Source organism: Microchirus variegatus (genome assembly GCF_963457635.1).
Source record: "Microchirus variegatus genome assembly, chromosome: 7".
Taxonomy (NCBI): Eukaryota; Metazoa; Chordata; class Actinopteri; order Pleuronectiformes; family Soleidae; genus Microchirus; species Microchirus variegatus.
Window position 1 is genome coordinate 9,439,528 of NC_139808.1, and position 17,833 is coordinate 9,457,360.

Genomic DNA, 17,833 nt, shown 5'->3' on the forward strand with positions numbered 1-17,833 from the left:
CTTGGATATGACTAAACCCTTAGGAGTCACATTATGGTACATGATCTGCTTAAAGCACATTTGAATGGCCGATGTTTGTCTCAACAGCAGCACAAAAATGCACTGTACTGAATAAGAAAATAATTGAAGCAGATTGGATAGCACCATTTGGTTTTCTTTCCAAACACAAAACAACATATTAAACTCTAAATATGAGTCCCAGGCTGAATGAGTGCGTGTCTCAGTGTGTTTATCATACCAAAGCACTGGTGTAGGTAGGGTCTGACGTATCGTCCTCCAGGAAGCGCGAGAGACCAAAGTCCGACACCTTGCACACAAGGTTGCTGTTGACCAGGATGTTTCTTGCAGCAAGGTCACGGTGCACATAATTCATGTCTGCAAGGTACTTCATGCCTGAGGCGATGCCGCGGAGCATACCAACCAGCTGGATAACAGTGAACTGGCCGTCATTTTGCTGTAGGTAAAAAAAATAAATAAAAAGTATTTCAGTGCTGCTGGTAATTCAGGGTCGTTTCACAATATTTGCATATATCTCTCTATCGAAGGAAAAAAGTATTATATAGAGTATTATATCGTGTCTTCAAAAAATGTCAGTTTCATTCCTTGCAAAGTGGTTTACACTTTATAAATCACTTTAATTAAAATAAAAAATTAAAAAAAATTACATTTTGACAGTTCTAGTCAGAATCCATCATGTACAGTATGTGCCGACGGTCAACAAGTTTTAATGAAGTTCAAGTTTTTCCTGACGAGGCCCTGCTGGATATATAAACAGCGAGGTTTGGGTCGGCCTCAGCTGGCTGCTACCGAGCTTGGGCAGGGAGGGCTAAGCTGGGGCTGGCTGGCTTGACTGTCTACAGCTGTTCCCCTCCATGGTTTGGTGAGGGCTTTGCCTCATACATGGGGAGCGTCTGGAGTGGCAGTGCAGCTGTGCGTCCAACTGTGCACACCTGCACTCTCCCCACCACCCACCACGACGCCTGGAGAACAGAGGATTCCAGAGAACGGATCATGGGAGCTCAGGGCCGGGTGTGGACAGACGGAAAGGCTAAGAATGGGAATTTGAAAGGGCAGGCGAGTGGGGCCTTGAGCGTGACCATATTTAAGAGTCTGTATGACCGCTCCACTGGCCTATTTCCCTTTCCCTTGCTTCTCATTAGCTGATCGGATGCCTCTCTGCAAGTCAAGCTTCGCCTCTTCATGTACCACAGCAATTAACCAGAATGCATTATTCATAAAAATCCTTCTCGCAAATTCACAATGTCATCTAATCTTGAGCGCTGTGTGTGCATGAAATTTAATTACGAGAAATTCCTCCAAAGTCTTTGGGGTCAGGTTAGCTGGAAAAATAATAGTGCAATTTATATGAAAAAGAAAGTTTCATATTTTTTTTAATTCTTCCACTGTCTCAGCTGCTGGTTTGTTCCAGAAAACCGCCTTTCTCTGATCAATGGTCTCTCTCTATTGTACAGGTTTTGCTGCAAGAAGCAGAAGGGGAGGAAAACTCCTGCAGTAGCTCAGCAGCAGCTCAGTATGCAACATCTTATCACCTTTTAAGATGACACAAACCATGTTATGACTTTGACACTGTCGCCGACAGTTGTCATAAACTTTCACTGTGAGGTGCTGTTTGGAATAGAATGTGCTGTCAAATATGTTTAGCAAACATCTACATATATACAAACACCCTTCACCGTGAGATCAAATTCCCAAAAGAGCTGATGCTCAGTGTCTCAGAGGTTGCCGGCGGAATGCAAATACAGACTCTCATCTGCACAGTGCACTGACAGGAGCTCGCATGTGCGTTTCTTCAGTATTAGTTTGATGCCGTCTCTCAGATGGAGGCTTACATTGAGGGAGGGGAGGGCTTTAAAGTGCTGGAAACTGTTATAAAGACGGAAGAAAAGTGTGTTTTCAAATTAACAATAAAGTGTTATTGTCGTTTACCTTAAATTATGACATTATGAGACAAAATGTATAACATAATGCTCTTTTGACTAAATGAACTAAGGTAGCTTTCTTCCTGTGCTTAAATTGTGTGTCACATTAAATGGAGAGTTCCAATTACATCAGATAGAAAAAATGCACCTTTTTTGGCAAACTTATTTTAATCAATTTATATAAAACGGAGTCCCAAAGATGCAAAGAGAGCAACTTTAGAGGATCAAAGCACAGCATTTTTTTCCCCCCCATTCCACTAACATCTCCAGACAGTTGGTGAGAGGCTGTGTGACATCTCATAACCAGCTTCATTTTTAAGTCTGACATTTCATTTTAAGACTTGCAAAGTGTTTTGAATTATTTATTCAGGTCGTAAATGGAGGAGCTTGGCCTGTTCTCTGTAATATCCTTGTGCTGTGCTCGGTTATGAAAGTTAAAAATCCCCACAAACGTGCGAGTGCTGCATATTTCATGTCGTCAAAAAAAAAAGAAAATGACTCTGCAATTCCTTCATGCGTCCAGAGATGGTGCTGCACACAGCTTAGAGTGAATGCAGTGTATTGGTGATATTCTGGTGTGTGTTGCTTCAGCATCAAGGATGACAGAGATAATATACAAGAGAAAAACGCACCTACATAAATCAGTATCAAACACAAACGGATATTCAGACGCAACTAGTGACTGACACAGAGATTCTGAGTAATTGTATGTAACATTTACACAAAGATTACAGCACTTAAAAGTATAAACTAATTGGACTAATGAACTGTATGTTCATGTGTGTATGTGTTAATGTGCAGGTGCCGGGTCTCTGAATGACCCGAGTTAAATAATCCTGAAGCTGACACATTAATCCTATTTACATAGACGATTCACAAAATTAAGGTTTAACAACATGTAGGTCAAAGTGTAAAATGACAAATGTTCATGTTACCCAGCTATAATAATAACTACTGTCATGCTAAATTTACTCAACCGAAATAGAATAATATTCTCACGGCATGGCCAGGGGTGATTGCCTCGGGATGAATTCTGACATGGTGCTGGCAGGTAGCTCAGCAGTCGTTGCCGTAACAAACCTTGGTGGATGGTGTTGTCAGAAACTTGTGTTAAGCCTTTAAGGTCATCATACTACTTTTTTTTATTTAAGCTCATCACAGTAAAAGCCCTGAATCGAGACCTACAGGATTTAGTGCAGTGAAGCAGCTTGTCGTGTCAGCCTGTGAAACCATCATTAACTAGAGCTCAAGCAGTTACACTGCAAGAGCTGTCAGCAGTTTCATTAGGGCCCTGTCACTCTGGTATCAAACGCTGTCGGGCCAACTGTCATTATTACCGCGTGGTCAAATATATCGCTGTTGAATTCAGTGGTTATTTTACAATATCACGGAGTAAAGACAATTATAATAAGTGCTGGGCACGTTAGCATTTCCATGACGACTGACCATAACACGCATGACGTGATGTTTATGTGACTCCCGATAGTTAAAATGAGTCTCTAAAGTAACACTAAACTTTAAAAACAGAGGCACACATATGCAGTACGCTGGTTATTAGTAGCGCTGCTCTTTTCGTTTAATAAACGGACCGCTCCAGTTTGACTGCAGGTGCGCTAACGGCGCTAAAGGAGCTAACTGTTAAACGGTGCCTAGACTCCGGTGCCGCGTTACTTTAGAAACTAATTTTAACAATCGGGAATCACATAAACATGACTTTGCACGCTGCTTTTTCCGGTCGGTTGTCATGGAAATGCGTCATGTGCTAATGTTGCCACAGTTAATGCGGGTAACGCCGTTAACGTGCACACCACTAATTATAAAACTTCATGAATTAGAGATAAAATATCTGTTTTATCTAGAGGAAGTTTACTGAGAACTTTCTTTCCGACTAGGAAATCAGATTTAAGTGTAAACACATTATAGAGAGCACAGTGCTCTCACCTGGCTATATCGACTCATGGTGTCGACTTGAGTCATTGAAACAACACAAATGAGTGCTAAATGCGTTTGCTTACTCTGAGGAAGGAGTCCAGAGATCCGTTTTCCATGAACTCAGTGATGATCATGACAGGACTGCTCTTGGTGACCACGCCCTCCAGGTGGATGACGTTGGGATGGTCAAACTGCCCCATGATACTGGCCTCGCTCAGAAAGTCCCGTCGTTGTTTTTCCGTGTAGCCAGACTTGAGAGTTTTTATGGCCACAAACATTTCCCTTTTACCTGGGAGCTTCAGGTTACCGCTGCACACTTCTCCGAACTCTCCTGTAAAGAGGTCACAAGCAAAGTGAGTGACTAAAAGTCAGCAGCCATTTGTATTTATAAATCCGCAAACCATCAGGCTGTTTTACAGAGCAGCAATTCATCAACATGTCAGTCAAGAGTTTTTTCATTACCTGCACCAATAACCTGTTCAATCTTCACACAGGATATGTCAATCTCCTTGGCAAACTCCCTCACAGCCTCGTTGGGGTCCTCGTATGTAAACGGATCTATATAAATCTTCATTCCTGGAGTCACTTGGAAAAAAGGACGGAGACGCTATAATTTTTGATTCTCATGGTCAAACTTAAAAATCTACACACGACACAAATCCACTGAGAGACTTTAAGAATTAATTCACCTTCCATTCACACATTCCAGAGCAAGTGTAGGGTTTCTTGGTTTACATCTGGTCAGTGAATGTTTAAAGATGGAGGAGAGGAGTGCATTTGAAAATGGTGGTTATAACTGATGCTTGGTGAACGCCATGGTTGGCTACTCAGTGAGCAGGGGCACATTTTTTACAGTATATTGCATCAGTGCTGGCAAATAAACATGTTAAATTGTCACAATTTAGAAATATTAAGTACATTATTCAAATATTTACACAATTGATGCAGCTACAGGCGCTTTTACTTCCTGTGGCAGTTAACCTTTATAGAAGGTCACCACACCATCCAAATAAGAAGTCGTCACTTTGTGTCAACTGTCCCCTGACCCAAACTAGCTAAAGATGGATGTGAATACTGATGGCATAGACCGACTGACTGACCTACAAGAGTGCGTCAGGCAAATGACAAAACATCTAAGGAAGAAGGTCATTACTTCTTTGGTGAACTGGACAAAACTGTTGCTAAAGTAGGGTTGTAGAGGATGATGGAGAGATGAGATGTATCATTCAAAGGATCAGGAGATGCATCTTAAATTCTACCCTTGAAAGGAACTGTTTAACTAGTGTGGCAGAAAAAATCTTGGAACAAAATGAAGAAGGTTGAGGAACTGGACGTATGTGGTGATAATTACTCGTGCATCAAGGCACATTAAGCTGTTTAAGATTGGAAACTGCAGTCATGTGGACTCGTGAGTAAAACAGAAGACATGATTTTATTCTACATACTTTTAAAGGCGGGCCACGTGGTTGGTATAGTGGTTAGCACTCTTGAGTTCATGACCTGGTCAGAACAAGGGCCTTTCTTCCCCTTGTGTGTGTGGGTTTTCTCCCGGTTCTCCGGTTTCCTCCCATAGTCCAAAAAATATGTCAATTTGAGGATTAGGCAAATTGGACACTCTATATTGACCGTAGGTGTGAGAGTGGATGGTTGATTGTTTCTATAGAGTGTGTGTCCCTGTGATGGACTGGCGAACTGTCCAGGGTGTCCCCGCAACCCTGATGTGGAGGATAAAGTGGTAGAAGATGGATGATGGAAACTTTTAAAATCCTTGGTGGCTCTTTAGTGTGTGCTGGGTTTTTCTGTTAATGCATATAAGTGCATACAAGTTCTATCTGTAAACATCGATTATTCTTTAGTAATAAGATAAATCAATGTCCTTAATCTCAGCAAATTCTGCAATTTATTAGTCTTCTTTTATCGATTGACAGCCCTAACATATTGTATATATTGCAGTATATACAGTAAAATTATCTCCTGTGACTTATAGCACCATTAGTACTCAAGACAGAAGCCTGGTCACTATATCAGCATAGCTCAGCTTTACTCCAAGAAATAAATTGGCTCCCCTAAACCCTGATGCCAGGTAAATTGGCTTAAGGTGGCCTTTAAGTGTTCAGGGACTTAAGTGTCCTGAGTTTTAAATCCGATTACTCGTCTCTCACCTCCACGTCGGACCCCGAGGCTATCTGAATGGAAACTGAACTCCTGCCTGGCTGCTGCAGAGGTAGAAGAGCATGCAAACACCGCTTCAAAACCTGGCACACTACTCTGTGGAAACGTGCTGCAGTGATGAACAGATGGAGAGGATCTTATCACACAAACCCCCACCTCCCCACACTCACTAAAACCCTGCAATCTCTCACTTTCTCAACAGACCACCCTTCCTCTGTGGCAGAGACCACCGAAACACAGGGGCAGCAGCCTGACACAGCGCTGGTTTGAGGACAGGATGCACACAGGACGTATTGGCTTCGGCTTTTAATAGCTGTGTGAAATACCAAAACCTTTTACTGGCACTCAATCACAAACTGGCCTTGTTTGCAAAGCACAATCTGATGGTATTAAAAAGCATTTGCCTTTATTAACATTCGAAAAGGCTGAAATTGTGCAATCCAATACACAAATTAAGACGGGCCATGAGAAATAGATTTGTGCTTTTCCGCTTAGAGAAAGATGGATTATTTTAATATCTTAGATGGAGCCATGATGGAATTACTCCTCGTGTATTTCTAATTTACGGTCAGCTATGCCACTTGCTACTGTAATGTTTTGATTTAGTTGATAATGAAATGTGATGATGATGCAAAGGGCACACACTCAAACTCCAGTTTTGCTCAAAAAGAGCAATCAAACAAACAGGCATGATTACTCAAATGTGGGGGGGACAAGAGAAGTGGTGCTGGGCTGGTCTGTTGCCAAGGACGCCAGCATGCAAGGCGGTAGCCATGGAGACAGGTGTGTGAGGCAGAGGAGGGCTGAATGATAGCCATGGTGATGACTGTGTGAGGTGGTCGTCATGGAGACAGGTGTGCTCAGTGATGAAAGAGGAATCAGCGGTAAACAAGGGGGGGGAGTGGCAGACTACTCACTGTGGCCGCTGGTGTAGTGCTGCAGTTTGTCGGTGTATTCGGAATCAGCCCTTTCAAAGCCACGCCTCCTGGAGGAAAGACAAAGAACTCTAGCTCTGGTTCAAAAGACAGGGAGCAGGGAGGGGTGGAGACACAGATTAAACATCCCCAGGTTTACCTATACTGAACATACCATCCACCAAGATCGAATAAACAGACAGGATTCTTGTAGATGGAAAAGCTTTTGACTTTATGCGGCAGTGGAAAAAGTAACCAGCCATGCGGTCATATCATTCTTTTGTACACTCCAGCTAGGCAGCTACACTATGAAGATGGGAGTGGTGTCTTTGATGAATGAAAATTGGTGAACACATGAGTATCACTAAATGTCATTTGGTATAACCCCCCCCCCCAAAAAAATGCATTGATCTATTTCTTTACTTTTCTACCACACAATTCCCAGACATCATGAAATTGATTCTGAGGAGCTTCACGTCACGTGACAACGATGTGTCATAATAGTTACCAAGAGACGATAATATTTTGGTATATATAAAAAATCTCTCAATAGAATTCATTTGACTTATATGTCGTAAGGGAAATAAAATGTCATACACAGAGATTTAATGTTTGTTCAGCACTGGCTTCAGTATTTTGTCTTTGACTCTATGTGCTGCAGAGTGACTGTTCAGTATCTTGTAAAGGTTTGTGATCGGGTCCCAGAAGTGTTTTTAAACACTTATTTCTCTCACTTACCAGCTGTTTCTCATTTATCCCTGGTTATTTTAAAACTATATCACAATGTCTTGGCACTTAGTCTTTTATTGTCACTAACTTATTATAGTAACATATATGCATAATGGTCTACCATCTGAGACCATTGCTGAATAATTATCGGGAATTCAAAATATCGTACATCTCTTAGTGAAATCTTGCATTGGAGTAAAAGCACACCTTTAACATTTCGGTTTGTTTTTATATGTCTGCAGTTGAATGACAGGGATTTTTGAAGAATGAATATCTCGGAGCTCAAGAATGTTTCAGCTCTATAACTTACATTTATTAAGCCAACAGTGCTAACGCCAGCTTAACTGACTTCAACACGGAAAGGGAAACGTGTCCACTTTGTGAGCTTGTGCAGATGTTTGACTGACGACGAGCCCACAGGCAGTTTTTGTACAGACTGACTCACCGGTTACAGACGATGATGATGACGACCACAGCAATGAGGAAAACCAAGCCAGCCGCCGCCGAGCCAATGATGAGAGGGAGCTTCTCCTGAATGCTGGTGTTGTACTCCTCTATTGAAAGGAGAAACATATTCATTAGCAGAGCGTTATGCATGTGCACACATTCAAAGAGTCACATGCTGAAACATATGGGCAAGCATCTGAGCCGCTGCATATGGCGGGAGCAACGGGGTGACAGACAGACATACGGCTGGGGGAACCACTGAGCATTTTGGCATCTCGAATGGCTGCATGGCCCATTTTCCGAGGCGAGCTGAATGGGCTCAGATGCCGCGGATATGGACAAATCATCTGGCAGAAATTGTGTGAAGTGAGCAGAGAGCGCATGTTTGGGTGAGACCCAGAGTGGGTCTGGGAGCCAAGCGTAGGAATCCAGCTACTGAATGAGCACATACGGACTGAGCCAGAACCTTCTCTTGAGCTTTGGAAATGACACAACGTCACAGTTTTAGCCAAAAACATGGAGAAAAGATTAAAAGTATATATTTTGTGTTTTATATAGTAGAGGTCACCTTGCAAAAACAGTAACTTAACCTACTAATAAGCAGATGTAAACAGTTTCTAAATGGTTAAATAATGAAGTCATACTATGTTTTACATGTGCCTGTTAAATTTAGGGGTTTATCCTTTTTTATTTTGTTCGGATGACTACTGCCAGTCTGTGGAGATTATTTGTGCTTCACATTGGCGTTGTTTTTGGTTATTTACTGTTGTTTCTTGCAGAAGAAAAATGAAAGATATTGGTGGATGGGGACAAAAACACAGGTAAAAAGGATTTTGAACAGATCTTTCTTCTTTAAAAAAAAAAAACAGACCTCACACAGCCTGATTTTATTCAGTATTTACAGTGTTAAATGTATCTTGAATGCCGGGATCTGTGCGTGAGGCAGCATCTGGGAATTTTCTCTGAGAGTTGAGGCTAATGATGGCCTCTGGTCTCTGCAGGCTGAAGGAAATGAGATGTTCTGAAGGGAAAACCCAGGCATTTGGCTCGAACATTAACCTACATGACTGAGGTTTACTGAATGTTCCGTCCTCTTCATGTTGTGTCACTGTGCAAAGATAAGACGACTCTGACCTCATCTTTGACTTGAAGGCTTGTGGTGGCAACTGGCAATAACATATTTTTGGCAAAATATCGTTTTTGTGCCACATACAAAAAAATAATTCTTTCAACATGTCCTTATAAATAATGGGATTATTAAGTAAGCATAATTTGAGAGATGTTTCCAAATTATGAAAAGGACATGATGAAAATAAATATATTTCAGGCACTTGTTTACGTTACACAATGATTCCTTTCCATTCCCCAGCCGTGTGAATCCATTGTGTGTCAATGAGCCAAAACATGAGAGGTGATAACAGCTCTCCGTGCTTTGGTGAAGAAAGCTAAATTCTTTACCCTCAGTCATAGTCTGGAAGTAGAGTTTGCCACTGTAGCGTCCAAACCCGGCCACGGTGCGGGCCCGAACCTGGAACACGTAAATGCTTCCTGGCTTGAGGCCACGGATGACCACTGTGTTGGTCGGGCTCCTGACGGTGGAGGAGTTATATTCTGACTGGTCCTAAGAGAAGAAGAAAAAACAACATGTTGAATCGGTGCACATTAGTAATTACAGTCCCATTGCAAAGGCTTACAATTATAAAATGCCACAGGAATAAAATATATACCCAGTTAAGATCTAGGATGGAAGATACAACAGTGTCAATAGACTTGGGATTTATTTTTCATTCTGCGATTTTTAAGACTAAAAACTCGAACTGTTGAAATATTTAAAAAATTAAATGTGCAAGTTAGACTGTGTCGCCAGACTCCCTAAAATCTTGTGCACCTGTCTCTTGAAATGGAAGACAACATAATCTTTAAGAAATACAATTTGAATCTCAAGCATTTAATGAAGAAATAACATTTAAATGTCTTATTTTATAGCATCAAACAGTGAACTGAAAATGTTCCAGTTACTGCTTTATACACATGCGTACATTTTGTACAGCATTCATATTTAAATGTGTTTATTGCTGCTGCTCTGTCTGCTGAGCTTCATTTAATTGAAGTTTATAAAGTATATTTTCTTATACCTGAAAAATCAGAAGCAGAAACGGTTGAAAAATACAGGCCTCTACACTTATTTGAGCAGGCAATTGCAGCCATCAAAACAGAACTACTCTGAATTATTTGTTACCACAAAAGACTAATGCCTGATAAAGCAGCTGGACAGGCATCCACCAGCTGGAGGTAAGAAGGTACATTTTGGTGGCAGTTTTAGGTCAGACTGCTTTTTTTTTTTTTAAGCTTTTCTTTCTGATGATCAGAGCCATGTCTCGGTGCCACACTCCTCCTCTCCAGAACACTGACAGGTCTGAGTGCAGAGGCTCTTTCAGCTGCTCCCTTCAAGCTTGTGCTCAGCACACACACCTCAGAGCCACAGCAGGGGCCAGGACAATTGTTTTGACAGCTCTCTCCAGCAGTGTCAGTAAAACCTTTACTTTTACTTAAGTGGAATAGCTCAGCGTGTAGGTGAAAGCTCAACAGATGCTGTATATGTATATATGCGCATACATGTTTATTATGTCTGCGTTTGCTCGCGTGCATTTTGAGTGATCGGCGTCCTCGAGTCGACGCACATTTGTGACCGCAGGTTTACTTGTGAGAAAGAATGCAGTTTGGGAGGAGCTCGGCCCCTGAGTACTATTTTTACAGCAGTCAATGCACCATTGTTTCAACCGCAAGTCTCTACGCATCAATCCTCAGCGGCCCTGCTGCTGCTGGGCTGAGCGTGGTTTGTGTTCCCAGTGACTGACTGTGATTATAACTGCAAGAGAACGAGCGTAAGTTCTAAGCTCTGTGGAAAACTCGTCTCGTAGGATATGCTGTTATGCAAACGAGCATCTGAATTTAAATGTACAAATGAAAACAAAAAATAAGTCAGTTTTTACTATTAGCACACACATGATTTAGTTAATTGCATAGAAAGAACGCATGACTGCATTAATGGTACCTTCTCATAGTACTGTAGCTCATAGTCCAGGATGACGCCATTAGGCTGGTCAGGCTGAGACCAGGAGAGAGTGATGCTGTCCACGGTGCGGCTGACCTGGTGCATTATAGAAACGGTGGATGGAGCTGTGGAGAAACGAAAAAAAAAAAAAAAGTGTTAAAGTATGACGCACATCAATCATCGCCAACTTCAGTCACGCACAGAGACTTTTACAACATCCTTAATCTTCCAGCTAAACACGGGGTTCTACAAACATGTGACATGTAAAAGCCATAAAACTTATATAAATTGCTGCAAGTCTGTTTTCAGAGACGGTCTCGCTGCTCGAGTGTGAAGTGCCGCTTGGCAAGTCACAGCACAGGCTCGACCACAGCACCTGTCTTGTGGAACTTCCCAGCATCAACTGTGATTTTCCTCATGATTCATTTGCGCTTGTCATGCTGCTGCAAATAAATCACTTTACAATCACACGAGCGCCGCACATTACAGTTCATTCTGTCAACCGCATAAACTAAACATACAGACAGAGCCACTAAAAAAGATCAGTGGGACACATCCTTGTCCTTTCAGCCTAATCTAATTTAAGCAAATTCACTTTATAACAGTTTGGGCTTTTATTATTTAATATACTTTAAGTAATCTTTATTGGATTGAGCAACCCCATGATTACTTCATTCCTCTTTTTTATTATCATAAGTGATGTTTGCTCTCTTTTCTTGGACGACCATTTGAATGCAGCACACTTACAGTAATAATGTAATTATATTTCAAACATAAATATTTGCCGGTTCGCTTTCTGGCCTGGACTCGATCTTTAGATCATTTTCAGTAGCTCATTATTAACATTAAAAGTTTTACAGCATCCCGAAACAACATCATTAGCTCTTCCAAGCAACTGCTGCACCACATGTACTGTGCATACTGAAAATAGAAAATATATAAATATACAATAACAAGCGTGTGGATTAGGGCTGAAAAAATACTCGATTACTAAATTAATCGTCAACAATTTTGACGATTGAATAGAATTATCAGTTTGAATGTTTTCTGATTTTTCAGAAAACAGAACATTTTCTGTTTTCTTTGTTCAAATCAAATGCATATTTGATTAGCTCAAAAATAATTTTATTTCTGTTTTTCAAAATGACTTACCATATACACTGGTCATGCCCTTAACTGAGTAAAATATGTCTTGAAAGGTAACTTTTCCTTTTTATTGTATTCTTCATTACTGGCCTTTGAATTAACAAAAGAATTCTCCCACATGAATTATTTTATTCACACACTCTTAAGTAAACACGGTGTTAAAACACAGAAGCAGATTAATTGACCCGTCTTTCATGGGGCGGCCCACTATAGTCTCCCAGTGACCCGCAGTGTTGTACGTTCTTTTTAGCGCAGCCATGAGGTCAATGGAGTGTGATCACCTGATGTCTTCCAACAACCATTTAGATTAGTTCAGGGGGCCGTTGGATAGTGCAAAGCCGAGAGAAGTTGAAGATAAAAAAAAGCGCCGTCTGGGGAGCCTGGCGAGGCCTGTGGGCGTGTAATGCTGGAGCCTCTGTATGCGTGAAAGGGTTGGGTGGGTTGGAGAGTCGGGGAGGGAGGGGTGCCGGGCAAGATTTATGGACACCAAGCTCCGTGCTCATCCCCTACAGGCCCGTGCTGCACACACATGCAGACCTCAGTCAGCAGCTCAGCAGCTCAGCAGTTCCCCCGAGTCACAACAACAAAGACAGAAGTCTATCCACCGACACAAGTGCTCTACGGAAAAAGAAAAAAAATCCTCCGACTGGAAACTTTCAACTGCTGCGCCTCTTTTATCCATCTTAGAATCTCAAACTCCATGTGTGTCTGCTTCACATCTTCTCCATATCTATATACACGCAGTCCCATGTAAAAAAACACAAGTGAGTAAACAAGCCTTTGTGAATACCTTTCTGAAGCAACACAGTAAATAGTAGTAGGGCGTAAAGCTGCAAATAACGATTATTTTCCCGATTAATTGTTCGGTCCATTAAAAAATTATCAGTGTTTGTTAAACCTGGAAATGATGATGATCTCGAATGTCTTGTTTTCTCCATAAACCAAAATTATTCAGTTGTAATGATTTATTTGTGTGAAGCAAAGAAATTGAAGAAAATATTCACATTTAAGAAGCTAAAACAATTAGAAATCTTGATTTAATCATGAAAAAAAGGTTCAAAACCATGTGTAAAAAGACTGTATCGGACCACCCAGCCCTCCCTACTAGAGCTGAAACAATCAATCAATGAATCGATTATCAAAATAGTTGACGATTAATTTAGTAATTCATTAATAATCCATTAATTGATTGTTTCAGCTCTAGTAGGGAGGGCTGGATAGTCAGATACAACCTTTTTAGAAGTCATCTGTTTTGCTTTTTTCCTCTTAGAGTTTAAATTAAGTCCACATGTCATATGTTGGTCTTTACAGACTGAACTAAATGAAACATTGATGTGATAGGACTTTTCCTGATATCTGACCCAGTCACTTTGACCAGTATCACACCGATACCGATCCTGAATCTTGCACCAGCTTACTCCATAAATTGTAGTGACTGTAAGTGACCACTGTGACTCTGAGCCAATGATAAAAAAAAAAAGTCACATTTATTACCCCACTCATTCTTATCAGCTAATCAGCTAAACCTTGCATGCTCTCTGACCCAAACAGAAGCATCCATCTGAGGCAAAAAATTATGATGCCTCATATAAACCGTAATGGTCAAGGGTCTAAGTACGTCCTCGTGTGCCGTTGCCAGCAGATAATAAATAGATGCTCAGTATTTCATCTCAGGAAAGCACTTACATCATGATGGCCTCTTGACTCTGCAGCACACATAGTGCACATCATATGCCTCCTTCATGGAGCTGGAGGTAGAATAATGCATACTGTAACAGTCAGGACACCAGCAATCTCCTCCATCTCACTGTACTCACACGTTTGTTTGCAGTCACAAGACGACAGCCTAATAAGGCAAAAAAAAGGTTACTCTTAAATGAACTCACGAGTATCTTATTACGGATGTACATATAGTCAAGACTGCCACATGCTCTTTTCCTCCATAGCTTTTCCATTAAACACACAGCATAGCAATGCCTACAGTAACCTGATACAGGGCCAAAGACACAAAGGCAGCTCATGTATTCATGTACAGAGGATGGGAGAACGGTTTTCTTCTGTTAAAGGACAACTTCCAGACGGCGGGGTGGCAGGCCACATGTCTAAGCTTGAGAAGCTGATAAGGGGTGGTCTATAACAAAAAAGACAAAACCTGAAATTATATTCAAGGGAGACATAACATTTAGTGCTCGGGAAAATATGGAGCAGGAAAGTGTTGAAACATTTGTCTAATATAGAGAAAATAACAATTGACCTGTGCTGCATATTTCAAGTCAATTTGGTACGCGCATTTCAAGCTAAACTGACGTTCCACCAATTGACTGTGGAATGCGAGGCTGTGCCAAGTCGACGTTTCATTGCAGTATGGCCTACAGCACTGAACCACACATGAAAACCATTTTAGTACATCTAATTTATGTACTCGGAATCTAAAGGTCTCCATTGTACTCCAAATCTTAAACTGTACCTAGATTTTCTCTTCTCCCCCCCACCCCCACAAAAAAAACTTAATCTATAATTTAAAGGGTTGAGTAAATACTTGGTTTTCATTGTGTCAACATCATTCACTGAGTTATGCCCCTAAACACATGTTGTAGTTGTTTCAAGCTTTTTTCTCCGTGTTGTTACAGTGATTATTTTAAAATCCTGCGGACGGCACCCTACTTAAGACAATTAGAAATTAAAAACAAAGATGTAATTAAGTTCGCCAGTTATTCGTGCACTGCGACTGCCTACTCATCACAAAGCATGTCAAGTCAGATCAATTTACTCAAAGTGGGTGAGCTTCACTTTCACTGGATCCTTTATTTAGAGGTTTGCCCTGTTCGTGTTCTTAAAACTAATGAAGCGCTTCTAATTGCAAAGACAGGAATTATACGTCTGCGTAATTAAATTAGATGGCTGAATTGGAAAGATAAACGGCCTTGATGAATATGTCTTGAACAGCAGTATTTTATAGGGTTTCACATTATACCACAGAGGAGTGAGAAAGCAGACGATGGAAGGGAGGTAATGATAATCACATTAGATAAAATGTCTTGAAGATGTTGTCAGTGACGTACTTTTGTTAGAATTTGTGTTAAATAGATTTATATTTTCACAGTCTTTACTGATCTGGAGGGTTTGGTCAGAGCCACAGTCTCTCAGTCTCTGGGGTCTGTAAAGTAATTTTAACAGAAATCCCCTGCATTCATCCATGCAGGGGCTAGAACTCCACAAAGAGGTGGTCCTCTCTGCTCGTGAGATTAGGCCTATTTTACGGGGAATAAGTGCCTCACCTCACCAAATCTGTTTAAATAAGTGATGTATTAAGGAATGAGGGGAATGCTAAAAGCAGGAACGGACAAAAAGCTTTGCAAAAAACCCAAAAGCTTATTGCATGCAAATGCAGCAAATGGATGCGTTGGAGTTAGGTTTTTTTTTTTTTGCACCACGTTCATTCGGTGGAGATTGATATTGAATGTTTTGATCTCGAATGTATCAAAGCCTGCAAAGCGCTCGTGGATAATCACAGTGGCAATCAAATTAACCAGTGAATACGCTGGGCCCTCGGGAGGAGTCCAATTGTAACTTTCAAGGTTGTGTATCACACTGAGGATGGGAGTCCCCAGCTGTTGTCAGAGAATTAGGTTTCAGATCCCACATTATTACCCAGCCTGGGATCTGATATGAAAGACAGCGCTTTGGAGTCTATTCTAGCAAGAAGCTCTGGCCTTGGCCCAGCAACACAGAACACAAAGAGCCTGTTCTGCTCAAAATCTCTGATAGAGGTTATTCTGTTATGTTTGAAAACCTTATGACTTTACTAATCAATTACAGATGGTGTTTACAAAGATGTTTGAAATCCTTTTAAATTCAAGTTGGCATAATGAGGCATGCTTCTGTTAAGGCAAATACAAAAGTGAGGCTTTCATTTATCCAATCATTTCATGTGCAGAATATGTTGTTTTTATTATACTACACTCATGGGCATTTTTTTTTACTCTCTCTTGAATCATTTCCTTGATTTGAATGCTTGATTCCCACAGTCTCCTTCCTATTGTTGACCTTAGGTTTTATTATTGTTATTAAAGCAGCAGATTGGGCTCATGAGTTCCTTTGAGCAAAACACACTTAATGTACAGACCTCCAGTGGAGGAGCATTCTCCAGGACCCACAATAACCGTTCTATCAAGTTTGGAGGGCCAGAAAGGGGTGGGTGGAAAAAAAATCACAGCAATCAAAGTAATAGCTTTTATTCCCCATACCTGAATAATTTTACAAACGGCAAGAGATTACCTCACTGCATGATTTCATACTTTTCAGTTTAATTTTGCTTTGGTCTTCAGAAACAGCACAGCTTAGGGAAAAAAAAGGAGAGCCTTATAAATTGTGCTCATGATGATGTATGTTTAGGACCTTTCAAGTGGAACTAAACTCCTGCTGGTGAGGCTAACTACACCTAACGCCTGATTTAAAATGCCAAGAAATGGGCTGAGAGTGAGAGAGACAGTGGGTTAGGGCATGGCAGTGAAATCTGACACCAAGTTGCAGCTGTGTGGGGGTGCTCAGGGAGACGAGCAACAAAGCAACAGGTCCTGCGTTCATAAAAGGGGAGAACGACTGGTACAACGAGGGAGAGGGTGATGAAAACATTTGCTCATGGCAAAATATGGATACAGTAGCTGGTGTCTGACCAGACGGGCAGGAGATTCTTCATCCATCCATCGTCTACCGCTTTATCTTCCAAGCAGGGGGCGCTGTGCCAAATAATCCTCAGTTTATCACACATAATGTCAATATGGTGACTGGTTGTTTCTCTGTGCCCCCTCGCAACCCTAATGTGGAGGATAAGCGGTAGCAGGTGAGTGAGTGAGTGGTAATTTCAGTACTTTACACTAAAATGTGAAGCTTTGCACCTGGATCATCAAAAAATAATGGCTAGATACCCATAAACACTAAAACAAAGTGGTCTTAGTCACACTTAATGTGCATCTTTCGAACATCCCAGTGTGTTTGCAACCAACGCTCTGATTTGATTAGACATGGTGCAGTGAGCAATGCTATGATTTGGAGGAAACGGAGGAGGTAGCGAGAACAGGTCAAGGCTTGTAAAACCCTTTTCCTTTTCATTGTAAAATTCAGTTTCCCCCCGCAGCACAATCTTTCCTGAAGGAGTTAAAACAGCTGGTCCTTTAACAGGCAGCCCTCCAAACAGGCTGCCACTGCTCCACTCTAACAGAGTGACGTCTGTTTATGAGCAGTGCATCGAGCCCTCTAAAAGAAAGAGGCTCATATTTGCACGTACTTTTAGCACACTGGCAGTCTGCCCCATTTCCCCAGATGCAAAGGATTGTGGGTTTTACATCTATAAAGACTTTCCAGCGTAGTAAAGCTACCATAAGTGAGATTTCAGTTCATCAAGCTTAAAACCATCTGCATTGGAAATGATTTGGGACTATAATACACTCGTATACACACACACGATAACCTAATTCTAAAATAGGCACTTCGGGAGC

The 17,833-nt window shown here is 41.2% G+C and overlaps 1 protein-coding gene across 2 annotated transcripts in view; it reads right to left on the minus strand.

The window, feature by feature from the left end:
- The window catches only part of ephb2b (eph receptor B2b), a gene marked incomplete at both ends in the record, with an annotated part of 111,271 nt that overhangs the window by 4,905 nt on the left and 88,533 nt on the right, over nt 1-17,833 (minus strand). Inside the window, 7 exons of one of the 2 annotated variants that reach the window (XM_083892091.1) lie at nt 239-454; nt 3,956-4,203; nt 4,335-4,457; nt 6,962-7,029; nt 8,133-8,241; nt 9,593-9,755; nt 11,190-11,314. In XM_083892091.1, the coding sequence (XP_083748217.1) occupies nt 239-454; nt 3,956-4,203; nt 4,335-4,457; nt 6,962-7,029; nt 8,133-8,241; nt 9,593-9,755; nt 11,190-11,314 (1,052 nt within the window). The remainder of the gene's footprint in view (nt 1-238; nt 455-3,955; nt 4,204-4,334; nt 4,458-6,961; nt 7,030-8,132; nt 8,242-9,592; nt 9,756-11,189; nt 11,315-17,833) is intronic. The other variant, XM_083892090.1, reaches the window with a different exon arrangement.